Here is an 18,268-nt window from a genome sequence, read left to right on the forward strand (position 1 = left end):
CCTTAGCCTGTTGAAAAAACTATGAATGTAATGGAGTCAAGACAACACTAAAGCACATTGCATTAAAACATTAAAATTATTAACCAAATGACTTTGGCTGCGTAATAACCGAATGCCAGAGATATCTGTTTCCTCATGCGGTTTACTACAGTGCAAATAAGTTGTGTAGCATCCTGTCCAGATGACTGAGTGCATTTCCTTTCAAGAAGATAGGGGGGAAAAATGATGTTTGGATTGTTGAAACGAGAGTAAATACCCTGTTGTCGTGTCAGTTATAGATTGGCATGTGCAGCCCACTGGCTGGTCTCTCTGGTTTGCAAAGGTCAGCAGCCTCCTCAGAAAATTAATGTTTTCAAATGAAAAGATGAAAAAATAGAATTTAGTTTTTAATCATATTACTTCATAATTCAAGTGTATGCTGTTGTAAAAATGTGCCTTTCTGATTTGCAAGACAAATTCCTGACACCAAACAAAAGCCAGATTGGATAACCATTGGTTTTGCAAACATTTTTAATAACTGTGTAGTAATTTTGAGAGGAGCCTTTTGAAGAAGCCAGACTTTTAAAATGCGCATTCTTTGTGCCATTGGTCAGAAACTTGTTCAGATCATTGTACATTTTTACATTGAGGGTTTTGTGAGGTTTAAGGAATTTCTAGCTTGACCTTTCCTCATTGCCCTGATAAAGCATTCATCATGCATTCAATATGAGCAACCCCCTTTCTTTCTTCCCCTTCACTCTCAATCCAATTGAATAACATTAATCACTATCTGTTTATGCTGTGATAAATAAATGGTACAGTGCCTGAGGCCCTATGAGCAAACTGTACAAGAACAGAGACATTTAAAGGAAATATTTTCAAAATTAAAAAAAGTGAAAAGTGAATGAGTTAACTGGAAATTATTTACTGTTGGAGTTTTTAAATAGGATCAAGGCAAAGGTTAAGGCCTGCCCCTTACAAAATGGCAGATTCACAGCACTTTCTGAGGTGGTGTCGTCAGTATGGTGATTAAGAAGCATGGGCAAGTACGCAGTTTTTCTGGAAATAGTTTACGCTAAGTTAACCTTTCACCTTCTGTTGAAGGAGTAGTTATCTATTAGAAGGTAACTAGCCTTGGGAATATTTGTAGGGAAGAAGTAGCATTTGAGATTAAAATAATTGATTTTTACTCTGTCTAAATAACGTCTGGTATTGACGTTGGCAAAAGTGCAATATTCACTGTATTATTCACGTCTTCATGAAATGCATTCTCATTGCCAATCTTGATTGCAGCTGCCACAGTCATTCATAAGTTAAAATGGTATTTAGCATGATGAAGAAAAATGACATGTGCAGCAGCAGAATTTTAAATAATTAGCGTAGATGCAGGGTGACTGAATGTTTGGATAGAGTCGTAGTAGGAACAGATGTTCTGCCAACCTGCTGTCTCTGCACTCCGCTTGCCAATTCCTCATCTTTTGCGAGCTCAAGTTGTTTAAAAAAAAAATACTGCAGTATCTTGGGAGTGCCTCCGAACTGCATTTTGTTGACGGGTCAATGTGATATTTACTGGTTTTCATTCTTCCTGTTGGCAAGTCAATGATTATTAACCCATTGAACTTTGCCTGCAGTTCTTAGCAAGAATGCCCAATATCTGTAGGCCTACTGCCTGTTCATCTTTGCTGGGTGTGTTTTGTCAGCTTACGGTATAGAGGATCATGTTTCAGGGGAGAGCTCCATTGGACCAGAGTCCTGTGTGTCTCTGTTCAGCAAATCGTAGGGCCAATCACAACCTTCCTGCCAGGGCAGACAGAATAATCATAGGGAAATCGGCAGAATACGTTGCTTGGACTATATTGCATGTTCCGCTGCTTTGACCGCGTGATGACTTCTTTATTGCCCTATTGTAATGATCAAGTTCGCAATTTCCACATGTTATTTCCCAACTATTCAGGAAATAGCGAAGAAAGCCAAGCAAATGGTGCAGTAATCATTCCTGTTCATATTTTCTAATTTTAAGGCTGATAGATTTAAATTTTCAGCAGTAAATGGTCTCTGATAGCCCTGACATCTCTCCAGTCAGTACATTAGTGGAGGTTAAATTTGCACCTCCAAACATATACTCTGGGGAGGTGAGGCTTCTGTATTATTGTGCCGGCTTACAGGCATTAAGTCTGTTCATCTGTCTGATCAGCTTTTGTGTTTAATATTTTCTGGTCAGGCAGAGTGTACAGGTTTTCCAGCTTCTCTGTATTATTTGGAACAGCATTAAGGAATGTAAACGCTGATTCCAGCCTTGGCTGTTTTTAGCTTTGATATGGCTTAAGTAAATGCCATGGTATTATATTGTTAAGACATTGCTTTGGAGTCTTAAAGAACTGCTGTGGATCTTTTAAGATTATTTTAGTACACCCAGAATTAAAGTCATAGTAGAGACTCAGCATGAAGCATTGCTACAAGAGGAGGAATTGTACCATGTCGAACTTTATTGGATTTGGTTCACTGGTGTCTGATTTCTGCTGCAGTCGCTGAATGCTTTTAGGATCAGATATTAGCTTGTTTCCGTTTCAAATCATTTTATTTTAGAACTGCGGCTGATTGAGAACAGAAAGATGCACATTTCACAATGCAGATACCTTAATTAGCACCATGACATTTTGATCGTGTATGTTCTCTTCTCCCGCTACCAGAGATTGTGCAATGCTGCACTCAAACTGGGGTGAAATAGTCCAGAGTATGTGGGAGGTTATTGGAGATTTCTCCACCCCCATTCTGTTTCTCTTTGCAAGTACTTTCCCCAAAATAATTTTGGCTCTGACCTACATTTAGGAGAAGCTTCCCTCTTTGCCACCCCTTTCCCCTCCCCCCCCCCCCCCCCCCCCCCCCCCCCCCAACACACAACCCCAGAAAGTAATTACTGACATGAAACCAAGCTGGAAATTAATTGATTTGCCTTCATGAATATTTGATGGTGTCAAACACTGCTCGGTGCTATCCTTAGCTCGCTGGAATTATATTTACCAATAGTAAAAATCAAACTTAACTAATACAAATGAATGTACCTGTTGTCTGCTGTTTTTAAACTGTTCTGATATCTGACATAGTGGCAACAGCTCCTCGCATGGAAATATTGCCCAGATGTTAGGAAACCTGCTTGGCTAGGTTTAATATTTAACCCGTCTCAAAATGTTTCCATCATTCTTCATCTTAATGATACTTAGCTCAACCATTCTATCCAGGTGCAGTCCCAGCTTAGAATGCCAGCTTTTATTAATAACATATTCAAGTGCACACATTAAGGAAAACATGGCTACAGTCAAGATTTCACATGGCCATCATTTACACGAGCAGATTTTGCTTTCTTGAATAAAAGAAGCCAGTGATTCAACATTTCAAGTTTGTCTGTGTTGGTGCCAGCACAGTGCAAATAAGTAACATTGAACCTTTGCCTGTTTCCATCAGTCTGTGACCAAATAGAACCTGATTTGGGATTTTGTTTTTTCCCTTTCCACAATCCAAGGAAAAAATTGGTACTGTACTGAGCTTGCATTTACAGCTTGCACAGCTGGAGTAAAGGGTATGCGTTCAACCCAGGACAAGTTCAGATGCAAAGCCCCTTGTTCCTGCAGCAGCAGAGGTCAAAGACAAACATTTCACAGCATTTTCAAAATCATTAAATTTGCAGAAATGTCCCAGGTTTTGATCCTTTTCTGCTTAGTCAGCTGATCCCATTCAGTGGGCCACAGCGAAGTAGGGATAAATATCAGATAAAGTTGTGACTCTAGATTCACCCCTCCAAGGTTAAAAACATCGGAATCCTCTCTGAAGAGTGTTTGTAAAATACAAATGGCCCCAACTTAGTGCCTCAGCAGAAAGGGGTGAAAATTAGGAGAAAGGAACCCTGTTTGAGATAACTGCTTAATTGAGTGCAGTATAAAAAAATCATTCCTTTCCACCCTTGTTGAGGTAGCTTCTCACTGGACTTCAGAATAAATAGGCCAGCACAAAAGGAGTCCACTCAGTGCATTGATTCTCTGGCAGCTGTCTGGAAGAACAGTTCTGGTGCTCCATTTGTTTCTATTTCACTGGTGCACTGAGCAGCAGGATAATACAGGGGTGTAATGGATTTTTTTTTTAAATCGCACATTTATTCTGATGATTGAGAAAGCTTACACAAGACTGTTCATGTTGAAATGCAAATAGATTTCTTGTGAGGGAATGTATGATAGTAGGGCATGAATGTATATGTAGGTTGTTTCAGGTGTGTACATTTATTATTAATATTCAGCAAAATATTGTTTGTAATCATTAGAAAAACTTCGATCAAGAGATCGATCAACATCCTGTCTCTAGATCATCAACTAAAACTGGTGATGTTAACAAAACACACACACAATTAGAGCCAAATTAACATCAATGATGACCATTTTCTACCACATCACACCGTTGACCTGCACATCCCACCAATGAATGAAATATTCTTAAAACAAAACAAATTTAAATGGATTCTGCCTGTTGTCTTTTATTGGCAGCACAAACATTTTAGTGATGAGGAAAAATTGAATTTTTCAAGTTGAAAGTTAAGGCCAATGAGGTGACAAGTGGCAGATTTTCAGTCAAAACATACAACTTCAGAATTTGAAATAAACACATTTCACAAGGAAGGCATGAACTGGCACCTGGGATAAATCATGGTTCACTTCACTGGCAACTCTTCTTAGTTTAGGTCTACATATTTTTGTACTGTTGGTTTCTGTATTCAGATGTCAGTCTGCTGAGCTTCTATATACATCCCAGTTTGTACTGGCCTTTATTTAACAGTTCACATATAATAACACATTCATTTGTTCTTTGCAGGTATTCGTCCTCAAATTATGAATGGACCAATGCATCCGCGCCCTCTGGTGGCACTGCTAGATGGCAGAGACTGTACCGTCGAGATGCCAATCCTGAAGGACATGGCCACTGTTGCTTTCTGTGATGCACAATCTACTCAGGAGATTCATGAAAAGGTAGTATTCAGTTTTAACATTGAGTACAACAGGTGCTGATTTGGTTCATCTCGTGTCGTCATCATCATCTCTCCTTGCCCCTCCTAACATTTATTTTGCTACGTTACACAACTTAAGAGATTCTGCACTTGGTTTCTAATCCTGAGAACAAATTTAAATTTTTTTGGCAGTATGAAAAGTATCATCATTAATATGCAGCACTCGTGGATAATATAATGCCATGAAATATCTGTGCTGACTCTCTTCTGTTGCGTTTCTTTCTATATGTTTGTCCATTAAACCAAAATTATGATGCCCATATACAAAGCTATAGTTCAGTACAATATGGGTACAATGTCCCTTGATCTACACAAGCAGCTTGTCCAAGGTGCACCTCGCCCAAATACAATGCTGGTGCTGCTGAACAATGGAGGTGCTCTTTTTCTGTTAATTCCCAGGATGTGGTTGAGGCCAAAGCCAGAATTTAATTATTCAGCCCTTATTGGTGTTTAAACGGTGTTGGTGAGAGCGACTGGCCTGAACTACAGGTGTGTGTGTGTGTGAGAGAGAGAATTAATATATCCCCGCATTGCTCTTGCAATGGACCTGCACTGATTTGACCCCATGGCACAGCGAGTAACGATAATGCGTCAGAGCTTCAATGATCCAGGTTCAATCCTGACTTCTGCTTCTGTTTGCACATTTTCCCTGTGACCGTGTGAACTTCCTCCCACGCTCCAAAGACCTGCAGATACGTAGGTTAAACGGCTGTTATAAATTGTTTCTAGTGTATAGGTGAGCAGTTCAATCTAGAGGGAGTAGATGAGAATTCGGGAAGTATAAAATGTATTCAAAACATTTAGTGTGAAAATAAGGACGATGAGTTAAGGCACCTGTGACTAAAATGATGATAAAAGGTGATATTATTCTCATTGAGAGTGAGGTGTGATTTAGTGTATCCTGCTCCTTTCTTCTCCTTAGATAGTAGATAATGATTTACCAACTGCAATTGAAGAAGCCTTAGCCTGTTGCTACATTAATCTTGTAGATGGCAGCCATGGATCAAGGGAATGGAACCTTAATGTAGCAATTATGGTGCCAATTGAAGAAGCCACTTTATCCTGAGCTTCTTAGTTGTTGCTTGAGCAACACTCACCCGGGCAAGTGGCGAATATGTCATCACATTCTTGCCTTGAGCTTTGTGAAGTCAGGAATTGAGTTGCATGTTGTAGGATATCTAGGCTCTGATCTGCTTCTTTACTTACCTAGTCGGTCTACTTTTGGTTTCCGATTCATTGTAACTACCACAATATTGGTCATAGGTAGACAAAAATGCTGGAGAAACTCAGCGAGTGAGGCAGCATCTATGGAGCGAAGGAAATAGGTGACGTTTCGGGTTGAGACCTTTTTCAGAATGTAGTTAGAAACATAGAAACATAGAAATTAGGTGCAGGAGTAGGCCATTCGGCCCTTCGAGCCTGCACCGCCATTCAATATGATCATGGCTGATCATTGTTGTAGGCACAAATTATTTTGACCAATTACCAATGGAACCCGAGTGCTATTGAATCAGAAGTAAGTATCTCCACTTATTTCTTAGAATGGAAGGTGGGTTATTGATGAACCTGGTGAAAATGATTGGGTCTGTGGCATTGTCTTGAGGAATTCCCTGCAGTGATGTTTTTGAGTGAGCTCATTAGCTTCATCAACCACTACTGTTTTTCTCTCTCAAAGTATGACATGTCTTGGAGAGAGGTTACTCTTGTTTCACACTGATTACGGTTTTGCTAAACTGCACTCATTCAGAGAGACTGTCTTGATGTTATGGGTAATTTCCGTCATCTCACCTCTTGAATTTAGCTAGTTGCAATGTTGCTAATTAGGCCTGACCGACACCAAAAGTGAGCGTCATTGAGCAGTGTATTGGTGCCAAGTACACCTTGCAGGGTGCGAGAACAGATTGGCTGGAGATGCTGTGGGTTCTGAAGAACCAATGCTCAGCTGGGAGTCACAGAGCTGTTGCTGTACATAGAGCGCTCTGCAGGTACTTGATATCATGAGGAATGGATTGAATTTGTTGAAGACTAACTTCTGTGATACTGGGAACTCTGGGGAAGCCTCGATGGTTCATTCTCTGGACACTTCTGGCCAAAGCTGACTGCAAATGATTATACGGTGTTGCCTTGTGTTTGATGCTAAACTGGGGCCCGCCGTTGTTAAGGATGGACATATTTCAGAGGTTTCCTCTTCTCATTATCTGTTTAATTGTCTACCACCATTGAGCACTGTGTGTGGCAGAGCTACAGAGCTTAGAGTTGATCCATTACCTGTGAGATAGCTTGACTTGCTCTCCACTGTGCTACACCTGCATAGTCCAATGCTGCAGTTTCTCCAGGTTGGCACCACAATGTTCATGCTCTTCTGCATTCTCTCCAACCTTCATTGCAACGGGACAATGGAAACACCTAGCAGGTCAGACAGCTTGTGCATGAAGACACACAGTCAACATGTCAGGTCAGTGACATTTCATCAGATGAATGTTGCCCTGAAACGTAGTCTCAGTGCACAAGCTGCCTGACCTGCTGAGCATTTCTGGCATCTTTTGTTTTGGGATCGGATTTCCAGCATCTGCAGTTCATTTTTGCTTCAGCTTGGCTTTGGAGAAGATGCAGAAAAGATTTACCAAAATCAAATCAGGGGCGAGGTTGAATGGATAGATTGGAGAAGTTGGAACCCTTTGTGAAACAAAGGTGATTGCGATGAGATGTGGTGGAGGTAAATGCAGAGTAGATACAGCAAAGCTGTTGCCAGAATGATGGGGGAGTGGTGTAGAAGGATTTTTACTGGGTCTAATTTTCTCACGAACCTCAACAGGCCAAGTCAAGATGAACTACATCCATCAGGTTCAGTCAGTGGTGCAAAGGAAGTGCGCATTGAATTCCACTACCTGGATACTTCTGTGTGCCTTTACTCATGTTGCACCTTGCCTGTGCTGTTGAACAGGAACAATACTAATTCATCACCTGAGAGAAGTAGATGATAATCAGGTTGAAGTTGTCTTGCCTAGTTTAATCAATGCCATGAGACCTAATGTTGGCCACTCATTCCCAATTCCATATCACAGTACCATTTGCCCATATCTCTGTTACTCACAGTGCATTTGGCTAGTGCTGTTGAACATGAACTATGCTAATTCATTACCCAAGAGAAGTGGCTGGTAATCAGGTTAAAATTGCCGTCCTTGGGTTTGATCAATGCCATGAGACCCAATGTGAGATTTGAACCCATCGTTGGTGACTTGTAGAACCATTCCCTCCCAATTCCATATTATGGTACTATTTGCCCATTGGGGCAAGCCATGCCCAGGGAACCATTCAGGAAGTCTGGAATGGTGGCTACAAAGTATGATCCTAAGAGCATAACAACATCCCACGGTTACATGACTTGTTTTTCATATGGTCCAGGAAACATCTTCTATCTTCAGGGTTCAGACTTAGCTCCAGAGAGGCAAATGACAACCAAAAAGATGCTGAAGGATTTTGTGGGCAACACAATGGTGCAGTTGGTAAAACCGCCACCTCACAGCATCAGAGACCGGGGATACGTCCTGATCTCAGGTATCTGTGCGGAGTTTGCACTTTCTCCCTGTGACTGCGTGGGTTTCCTCCGGCTTCCTCCCACATCCCAAAGACATGCGAGTCTGTAGGTTAATTAGTTTCTGTAAATTGCCCCCAAAAAGTGTAGAGAGTGGGAAAAGTTGGAAAACATTGAATGAGTGTGAACGGGTGATTGATGGTTGGCATGAGCACGAAGGGCCTGTTTCCATGCTGTGTCTTTGAACTAAACTAAACTGAAGTACCTGGCTGGCTGGATCGTATCTTTGAGAAGAGAAACAAAGACTATGTTTCGGGTTGACTACCTTTCATCGCTGACCTCCAGCATTCCCTCTGTTTCTCTCTTCACAGATGCTATCTTCCCAGCTATTATTTTATTTTCATTTAGGATTTCCACCATATGCAGTATTTCCGTTTGCAAGCCAGGCTTATTGAAATGCTGCTTTACTGGTAATTTGATTTAGGAACATAATTAGATCCATGAAAGTAGATAGCGCACTGATAGAAACATTTCTTGTGCTCAGTGTTTACTGGAGGAATTTGATAAATCATAGCTAGTTCTTGTAGCTGGAGGTCACTTTGTCATTCAGTCGGTAGAGAACGACAGCTAATTTGACTTCTGTTTTTAGCACCACTGCTGCACAAAATCTAAAATGAATTAAAATAAATCCATCATGTAAATACAGGCATGTGTTTGGCAAAAAATGAAAAGCGTTGGCCTAGAGATATCTCTGCACTATTTATCAGATGCTGTAACAATGCTGGCCATCTACCTGATGCTTTCAAAAAGCTGTTTAAAGAAGGAGTGAAAGTTAATTCATTAGTGCTAATTCCAAACGAGCTGTTAGTCGGCTCATTCCTGTAACACTACTCCATCTCAGGAACAGCAGACGTGAGTGATCACATTTCCCGCATTAGTTGCACCTTTCCTCACAACCCTGACCTCAGGAAGTAGGCCTTAAGAGGGTCAGCCCACAATACAACCTGCATTATTCCAGCCAGTGGGAATTGTGGACTGCGGAATGAGAGGAGGTGGTGGGTGTGGGGGGGATGAGCAACGGCCACCTCCTTGGTCAGATATCTTTCTTTTTTTAGTCTCATCACAGGTACAAAGAAATTGGAACCATTTCTCGTTTCCTGAGATTTCTTCTGGCAATTCTGGACTCTTAATTTTGAGGGAGAAGTTACTAAATGTCCTGTGCGGTGACTAGGATCTAGTTCAGTTTGAATGAGCCTATTTGAGTTTATTTGGCTGTGGGTTTTCCAGCATTCTGTCTTATCACCGCATGCCTGCCCCTTTCAATAACAATGTTCAAAGCAATGTTTCCTTGAGGGCACGGTGCCAGAGAACAGATTTAGAACAATGTGACTTTATTTAGAAGGGATCTTTATGCAAATTCATTTCTAGGGCTCTATGCGCAAAATAGTTTAAGCTTGTGACATTTTTTTTAAACTACAGATACTGGAAATCTGTAATCAAAACAATTGAGATCAAAATGTTGGAAACTTTCAGCAAGTGCAGCAGCATCTGTGGAAAGAGAAACAGCCAATGTTTTAGGCCCTTGACATTTCAACCTGGTATATTCCCTGTTTTTCTTTCCACCGCTTCTGCCTGATCTTTTGTTTATTCCCCGCCATTCCTGTGGCTGGTTTTAGTCAGGTCTTGCACTGGTGACTCATGTTTCACGTCACAAACTTGGCTCAAAATAAGTGGTTGTAAAGTGTTTAATGTTCTGCTGATGGAAGGAAATATTGGCCAACTATGTTAATTGCAGTAGCTTTGATGGAGGGAAGAAGTTTGGAAGCATATAGGGGTTTGAAATTGATTCCTGATTTCCCAGTGTGAAACAAGATGACAACCATTTCTAGACCCTTTTTGCATCACTGTAGAAATTGAAGGTTGACACAAAATGTTGGAGTAACAGCGGGACAGGCAGCATTCTCTGGAGAAAAGGAATGGGTGACGTATTGGGTCGAGACCCTTCTTTAGACTGATGAAACTGAACTGGCCCTCCTTGGCTATCATCATGCTTGCAGTGCCAACGCATTGTTGTCATTCTTTATCCAGTGCTCATTGCTGTATTGCTGTGGAGCTAGGATCACGTTACCCAGAGTCAGTTCCCTGACTGATGCCAAGAGCCTTCTTCACCACCCTATTTATCTGCAATGGTACTTTCAAGAAACTATGTATTTCTACTCCGAGATCTCTCTGATGGAAAACACTTGGACAGGTACAAGTTTAGAGGGATGTGGGCCAAACATGTGCAAAAGGGTCCAGCTTAGAGGGGGCACATTGGTCAGCATGGAGGAGCTGAGCCAAATGGCCTGTTTCTGCACTGTATGGCAATCTGACTTTATGACATAGAAAATAGGTGCAGGAGTAGGCCATTCGGCCCTTCGCGCCTGCACCGCCATTCAATATGATCATGGCTGATCATGATCATGGATGATCATGACTTCCTAGGGTCCTACCAATCACTGTGGAGGCTCTGTCCTGGTTTGATTTCCCAAAATGTAACACCTTGCACTTATCTGAATTAAACGCCATTAGCCATCCCTTGGCCTACTTGTCCAGCTGATCAAAATCCTCCTGTAATTCTTGATAACGATTTTTGCTGTCGTCTGGTGTCATCTGCAAACCTACTAATCATGTTTTTTTGATTATTATTCATATAATTGATAAAGCTGACAAACAGCAATGGGCCCAGCACCATTCCCTGAGCCACACTACGAGTCACAGATATAACCATATAACCATATAACAATTACAGCACGGAAACAGGCCATCTCGACCCTTCTAGTCCGTGCCGAACACGTATTTTCCACTAGTCCCATAGACCTGCGCTCAGACCATAACCCTCCATTCCTTTCCCGTCCATATAACTATCCAATTTATTTTTAAATGATAAAAACGAACTTGCCTCCACCACCTTCACTGGAAGCTCATTCCACACAGCCACCACTCTCTGAGTAATGAAGTTCCCCCTCATGTTACCCCTAAACTTCTGTCCCTTAATTCTCAAGTCATGTCCCCTTGTTTGAATCTTCCCTCCTCTCAGTGGGAAAAGCTTATCCATGTCAACTCTGTCTATCCCTCTCATCATTTTAAAGACCTCTATCAAGTCCCCCCTTAACCTTCTGCGCTCCAAAGAATAAAGCCCTAACTTGTTCAACCTTTCTCTGTAACTTAGTTGCTGAAACTCCAGTCCGAGACACAACTTTCCACCACCACCCTTGACTTTCTACCATGAAGCCATTTCTGTACCCAGTTAAAGGGGCTGTCCCACTTGGGCGACCTTATTGGCAAGTTTAGAAGAGTTTGAAAAAATGACATGTTGAAGACCTCCTTCGACTATGTTGAAGACTAGCTTCGACTAGTTACAACTAGCTATGACTAACTTCGGGAAAATTGGACACCTCCAATTGAAGTGAAGACGACCTCCCTTCGACCTCCCTTCGACCTCCCTTCGACTGTGATGAAGACTATCTACGACTACCTTCGACTACCCTCAATTACCTACGACTAACATGCCGACCTACTACGACTAAATCTACGAGTAAAAAAAGTATATATTTTTTCCATGGCAACCTTTTTTTACTCGCGGGCATTTTTTAACATATTGAATAAACCGCTGCGACCTAGCTGAGGCCTCGAGTACGCGGAGACCACTCTCGAGCATGAAGGAGAGTTACGAAGACCTCCTACGACCTCGTGTCGACCATGCTGCGAGTATGAGTCCAGGGCAAACTCACCAGAACTCGCGGATTAGGTCGCCCAAGTGGGACAGCCCCTTCACTAGCTTTCCTTGGACGACTTTGATAAAATTTGGAATTAATTTTTAACCTTGTTGCTTTTAAACCTTTTGGTTATTACTTTACTAAATTAGGATGATTGGTCGCAAATTCAAACTGAAGAGGGGGATTTAATTAATGGAAAAAATTGTTGATAAATGGAGCTTAATTTTTAATTGATATGTGTACCTGGGATAATGGGCCAAGTGCTGGTAAATGGAGTTAGATTAAATGGATATTTCGTGATCAGAATGGACATAGTGGGCCGAAGGACCTGTTTCTATTGCCTATGGCTGCATTGAAAAACAAACGATACTTGAAACCCCATCACAAGTCAAGGCAGCATCTGTGGACAGAGGAACAGAGTTAATGTTTCAGGTCGATGACCCTTCGACGGAACACTTTGTCATTGCTCTCGTCAGAAGTCGCTGGGATTAAATTCCTGACTTGCTTGTCATTTGCCTCTGGCACTGGCTCCACTGAACTTGGAATAATTTCTGCCATCTGGAGCATTTGGCAGTGAGTGCAGCCTGGGCATAGAAAGATTCACCCGTGAAATTTACCATAGAAGGGAAGAAATAACATCCTTTAATTTAAAATGACTCACATGATGAGCTTGAAGCATTCAGTCATTCTTAAGTGGAGAAACTACACACAAGGGAGATAGTTTCATAAGTACGTGAAGGAAAGAAATGACTGTGCAGAACTGAAACAGCTGTCAAGCCAGTGGCACCGTATTCATTTGGAAATGCAACCTGTAATACAGTTTTCGCCTGGGCTGTCAAAGCGGATGGAGCTGGAGGGAGGCAAGCTCCATCCGGGGAGAGGAGTGAGGATATTCTGGTAGTGACAGATCAGAGCCCACCTAAGGTACACAAAAATGCTGGAGAAACTCAGCGGGTGCAGCAGCATCTGTGGAGCGAAGGAAATAGGCAACAATAGCATCCATAGATGCTGCTGCACCCGCTGAGTTTCTCCAGCATTTTTGTGTACCTTCGATTTTCCAGCATCTGCAGTTCCTTCTTAAAAACTCAGAGCCCACCTATTCTGCTGTAATTTTATTTACTAAGGAATGCATTAGGATCTCGACCCGAAACATCACCCATTCCTTCTCTCCAGAGATGCTGTCTGTCCCGCTGAGTTACTCCAGCTTTTTGTGTCTATCTTCGTTTTAAACCAGCATCTGCAGTTCCTTCCTACGCATCAGGTTGAGTTGAGATCTGGTCTCCTGCGCTACTTCACACCTGGAGTTTAGTCCATTTTTCCGCGAGGAACTGTAGTTATTCATTTTCAACCAGGTTGCGTACATCTTGTGGCACGTTCCCACCATTTGTGCCGATTGAATACACTTAATTGATTTTCAGTCAGATGTTCTGCAGTCTCGCAGCACACCTGACCCTTCTGATGGTAAATGTCAGAAGATGGTTTGGCTGCTGTCTGATTTTACTCTCTTGCATTGCCACTGCTTCCACTGCACAGGATACCCTGTCCTTGACCTGACCCTGGCCTTAATTGAGAAATAATCCCCCTTGTAAATTCTGTGACAGCCACCTACCTAACTTTCTCTACAGTGAGTCAAATAAGGAAAAGATGCTCAGATTCAGATTCAGATTCAACTTTAATTGTCATTGTGCAGTGTACAGTACAGAGACTGTACTGGGCTGCGGTGTATGAATTTTACTTGTCTGAAACTTCAATGAAATGATGTAGAAGTGAATCATGCAGCCAGAAGGCGCCAGGCTTTTGGAAGAGGTATCCAACGTGTCCTTCACCTCTACTTTTTCCAGACAGCTGTGCGGAAATTTCATTTTAAAATATATGTCCAAACCTCTGAAAATGGCTGTTGGATCTGCTTCAGCAACACATCTGCCTGTAAATTGCTGATGGAAATAAATGAGTGTGTTAAAAGAGTACTCCATATCTTTCTTCTAATCATGTTTTGATTCTCTGAACTTTATGTCATTTGGTTACTGTTCTTGGTGTAAGTGGAAGCAGCTTTGGCGGTCCTTTCTCTGTCAAAGCCTTACATCATTTTGCTTTCCTTCAGTAAATTCCCCTCCATCTTCCATGATTGAAAGATAATAATCCCAGCTCCTTGGGTCTTTCCACGTAACTGAAGCCCTCCACTTTGGGATTATACACCCTTGTCAGGAACTGAACACAATGCTTCAGATTTATAAATGCTCTGTATAACTTCTATATCTTGTATCAAGATTGAGATGAAACTAACTTCCCACAGTTATTCATTTCTGCCAGCCATGTTCTAAAGGTTTTTTTATATGTGACCACCGATCATGCCCAGCCTTTAAAACGTTGACAGTTTGGTTTATAATTCCTTTGCACATTTTCCTTTCAACATGCATGACCTCATGCTTCTCTAGTAAAATGGCAAACGCAATTTAGTGCAGTGTGTATGTGCCTTCCTGAAGCTGCTTCCTATCATTCCTCTTTGATTTATTTGGGTCGTGATTTAGAAAACACGATTCTACTCCTTGTATTCCAGTTTCCAGTGTTAATGCATGGCCGTCTGAAGGGGGGGGGTGCGGAGGGTGTTAAAAGAGTACCCCCCGCACCCCCCCTCATGCCACCCCCCTTTTGAAAAGCTTGGTACGGGCCTGTAATGTGGATCTGCCTGTGAATTACGGATGAAAACAAATTGTTGTGTTAAAAGAGTACTCCATACCTTTCTTCTAATTATGTTTTGATTTTCTTAACTTTGTGTCATTTGGTTACTGTTCTTGGTGTAAGTGGAAGCTGCTTGGCCTTTCTCTGACAGGCTCTGTGCCTCTCTCCGTGATGGCCTTCAGTTCTTAAGTGGACCAGTTGTGATGGAGGCTAAGGATTTTTTCTTGTTTACAAACCTCACTCATCAATTCTTTTTTGTGTTTACTAAAAAGATAACAATGCAGTGGGATTTTTTGGGGGTTTATTTTCGAGGTGTTTTAAACTATGTAATCAAAATGATTTCCTGTTATTGCCCAATTGTAATTTGTAATAAATCTGATTCATAGTTTGTAACCTGAGTCACTGCGTGTTTACTTCTCTGTTAATTGAAGTCTGGGAAAAAGAAAATGTGGTCGTTTGATTTTGGTGACTAACTGCAGTGATTGTGTTTGGTTTTGGATCCAGATGTTGTACATTTCAAGTCACACTGCAGTGCCAGAATTGATGATGATTAGTGCTGAGCATGGACAAACTACCCGGGTGAAACCCTACAAATGCTGCAGACTTTCACAATTTGTGAACAACCGTGCCTCAACAAAGCTATTAAATGCTTTGCAGAGCAAATCATTTCTGTCAGGGTTTCTGTTATTTCCGTATCAGCTTTTAACCACATGGAGCAATTCCTACAAATGCTTTTAGTAGCACAATATCACTCAATTTTCATGAACAAAATGGCTTTTCGTTCTCTTAAATGACCAAAGTTTTCACTAATCTTGTGCAGTAAACGCTATAAGACCAAATTCCGCTTGGCTTCAGTTTTTAAAGTATGTTGTACTGCTTGGAGAAACCCTCTCCTTTTGTAAACACCATAGACTTCATTGGTAATAATTATTATTTTGTTCTTAATGTCAGTACATTTTGCTGCCACCAAGAAAACGAACAGAGGCTATCCTGATGGGGAACCTAATACTTTTGTTTCGAACAGCCCATTTATTTCTCTCTGAACACTTTTGCAGATCTAAAAATTACAGGAATTTACACCAGCCTATAATTTACATAAGTCTGAATGCAAAATATGTGTCTTGTTTATGCTACCTATGGAAATCGGGAAGCTCTGATGCTTCTAAACACTTAGACCTGATATTTGGGGTTCAACAGACACATAAGGCAATAAGTGTCTTATCATTTTAGAGCCTCAGATGGCTACATCCCTGCAGTTGTTTGTGTAAAGGTCATGGGACTAACGTTGGCACTGAATCAGCATTGACACATCTCTGCATACTAGCTGTAGTTAAATGATATTTTTACTTTCTCTGTAGGTTTTAAATGAAGCCGTGGGTGCATTAATGTACCACAATATTACCCTGACCAGAGAAGATCTGGAGAAGTTCAAAGCCCTGCGAATAATTGTACGGATCGGCAGTGGATATGACAACATAGATGTTAAAACTGCAGGGGAGCTTGGTGAGTGAAGTCCAAGCAATGTCTTTCATCAATATCTTTTTATGTATTGTGTATAATGTAATTTGCAATGTCATTTATAACTCTGCAATGGAAGAGACACAAAACAGCTTTGAAGAATCTTTGCAATTCATTAAAGGAACAAGTAAGACAAAAAATGCCAGAGTAACTCAGCGGGACAGGCAGAATTTCTGGATAGATGGAATGGCTGCCTGTTCCGCTGAGTTACTCCAGCATTTTGTGTCTATCTTTGGTGCAAACCAGCATCTGCAGTTCCTTCCTATACAAAGGAGCAAGTAATATTTGGTGTGAATTATAAGCACAAGCTAGGCTAGGTTCTGTGGTATCCGAATGAGAATTGTTTTTAGAAAATAATATTAATTTGTGCTGTGCTGCCACTCCTGTTCTGGAAACACTGCAAATGCACCATTCCTAGTGCACCAGCAACGTTAGAGTGAGCAATTAATAATTTGTTGCTTATAATCAAACTACACCATGCAGCACTAAGCTGATATAACAGGTATCAACCAAGATGATGATGGTGCTGCAAGTTGGTATCAAGACTCTTTGTCTGAAAAGGGGAGAAGATCACAGTAATTGCCACACCTGATTTGGCATTCACTGCAGAGACAATGAATGAGGCATGGCCGTGCAATGTGGTGGAAGGCAGCCATGCACACTGCTGGTTTAACAAAAAAAGGCAGCTGTGGGTCGTATCCTGGTCCAAATTGCAGCTGATGTAATATACATACTTTTGCCATGTTTAAACTATTTCAAACATTAAACTCTGTAAATCAAAAACTTAAATGAGATTCACAGTTTTAAAAGTATTTTTCCTTTATTCTGGCATAACTGGATGAAAAACCAAGCTAAAGTTGCTTGTAACATGCAGAGGTTTATGAAAACAAATCTGCTGTAACTATAAGTTTCTGATTTTGAGGGATATCCTCGTGGAGTTTACGCTTGCCACTCCTTGTGTCCAGAAGTGGAAAGTTGGAGACTCGCGTCTTGCTGGCAAAACTTTCCTTCTAGGAATCTGTCAGAGAATTATCTTGGGTGATTCCAAACGTAATAATTCAAGTACAAGTGTTTTATGCATCTGTGGTCGCGTGTATTCCTCTTGCATTTAAACTCCAGCTTTTGCAAACTCTGATTTAACCTGTCCAGTTTTTGGGAAATTGGACGGAATTCTCTTCCAGCTGCCCAGCTGCATTAGGTAATTGTTATTATGCAGGATGAAGTAGTTGCGTAGAGTGGAACTAACTAACTGCTGGTATCCAGGCAAACCCAAATCAAGATGGACACCAATTTGAGGGTAGGGGGATTTGTGAGTTCTGCTAGGAATAAGATTCCTTACTCTTCTGATCGATGAGCAGCAGTTTTTTGATAAAGAAAACAAAAGTGTGGTCGTTTATCCAGAAATACTTTTTAAGTATTGTACTCGTGGAATCCTGTCATTATTTAGTCTGCAATACTATTTGTAAAGAAGACTGGTGCCAAATTGAAGGTCACCAGGGTGATTTGGCAGTGTGCCGTTTAATAAACTGTGCTCTCTATTAGAAACAGTCCATATTGTTGATGCTTAAAAGATGCTGAATTCAGTGTGTGCCAGGTTAAAAAACTGAACAAAGAGCCCAGTTGTAGTGGCTGATTTTATTTTAAATGGGATACAGTATCGAATGTAAAGATGCACTTTAGTTGGTTAGTGCTTAATATGTTGCTTAATATGTTTGCTGTGTAGTGCAGCAAGCTAATTGGGAACACTCA

General features: G+C 41.2%; 1 protein-coding gene across 7 annotated transcripts in view; it reads left to right on the plus strand.

Moving 5' to 3' along the window:
• The window catches only part of ctbp2 (C-terminal binding protein 2), a 272,992-nt gene that overhangs the window by 216,492 nt on the left and 38,232 nt on the right, over positions 1 to 18,268 (plus strand). For 6 of the 7 annotated variants that reach the window (XM_033033717.1, XM_033033718.1, XM_033033720.1 and 3 more), the window contains 2 exons: positions 4,837 to 4,991; positions 16,360 to 16,504. In XM_033033717.1, the coding sequence (XP_032889608.1) occupies positions 4,837 to 4,991; positions 16,360 to 16,504 (300 nt within the window). Of the gene's footprint in view, positions 1 to 1,825; positions 1,961 to 4,836; positions 4,992 to 16,359; positions 16,505 to 18,268 lie in introns of those variants that run through there. The other variant, XM_033033719.1, reaches the window with a different exon arrangement.

Source organism: Amblyraja radiata, chromosome 15, assembly GCF_010909765.2.
Source record: "Amblyraja radiata isolate CabotCenter1 chromosome 15, sAmbRad1.1.pri, whole genome shotgun sequence".
NCBI lineage: Eukaryota > Metazoa > Chordata > Chondrichthyes > Rajiformes > Rajidae > Amblyraja > Amblyraja radiata.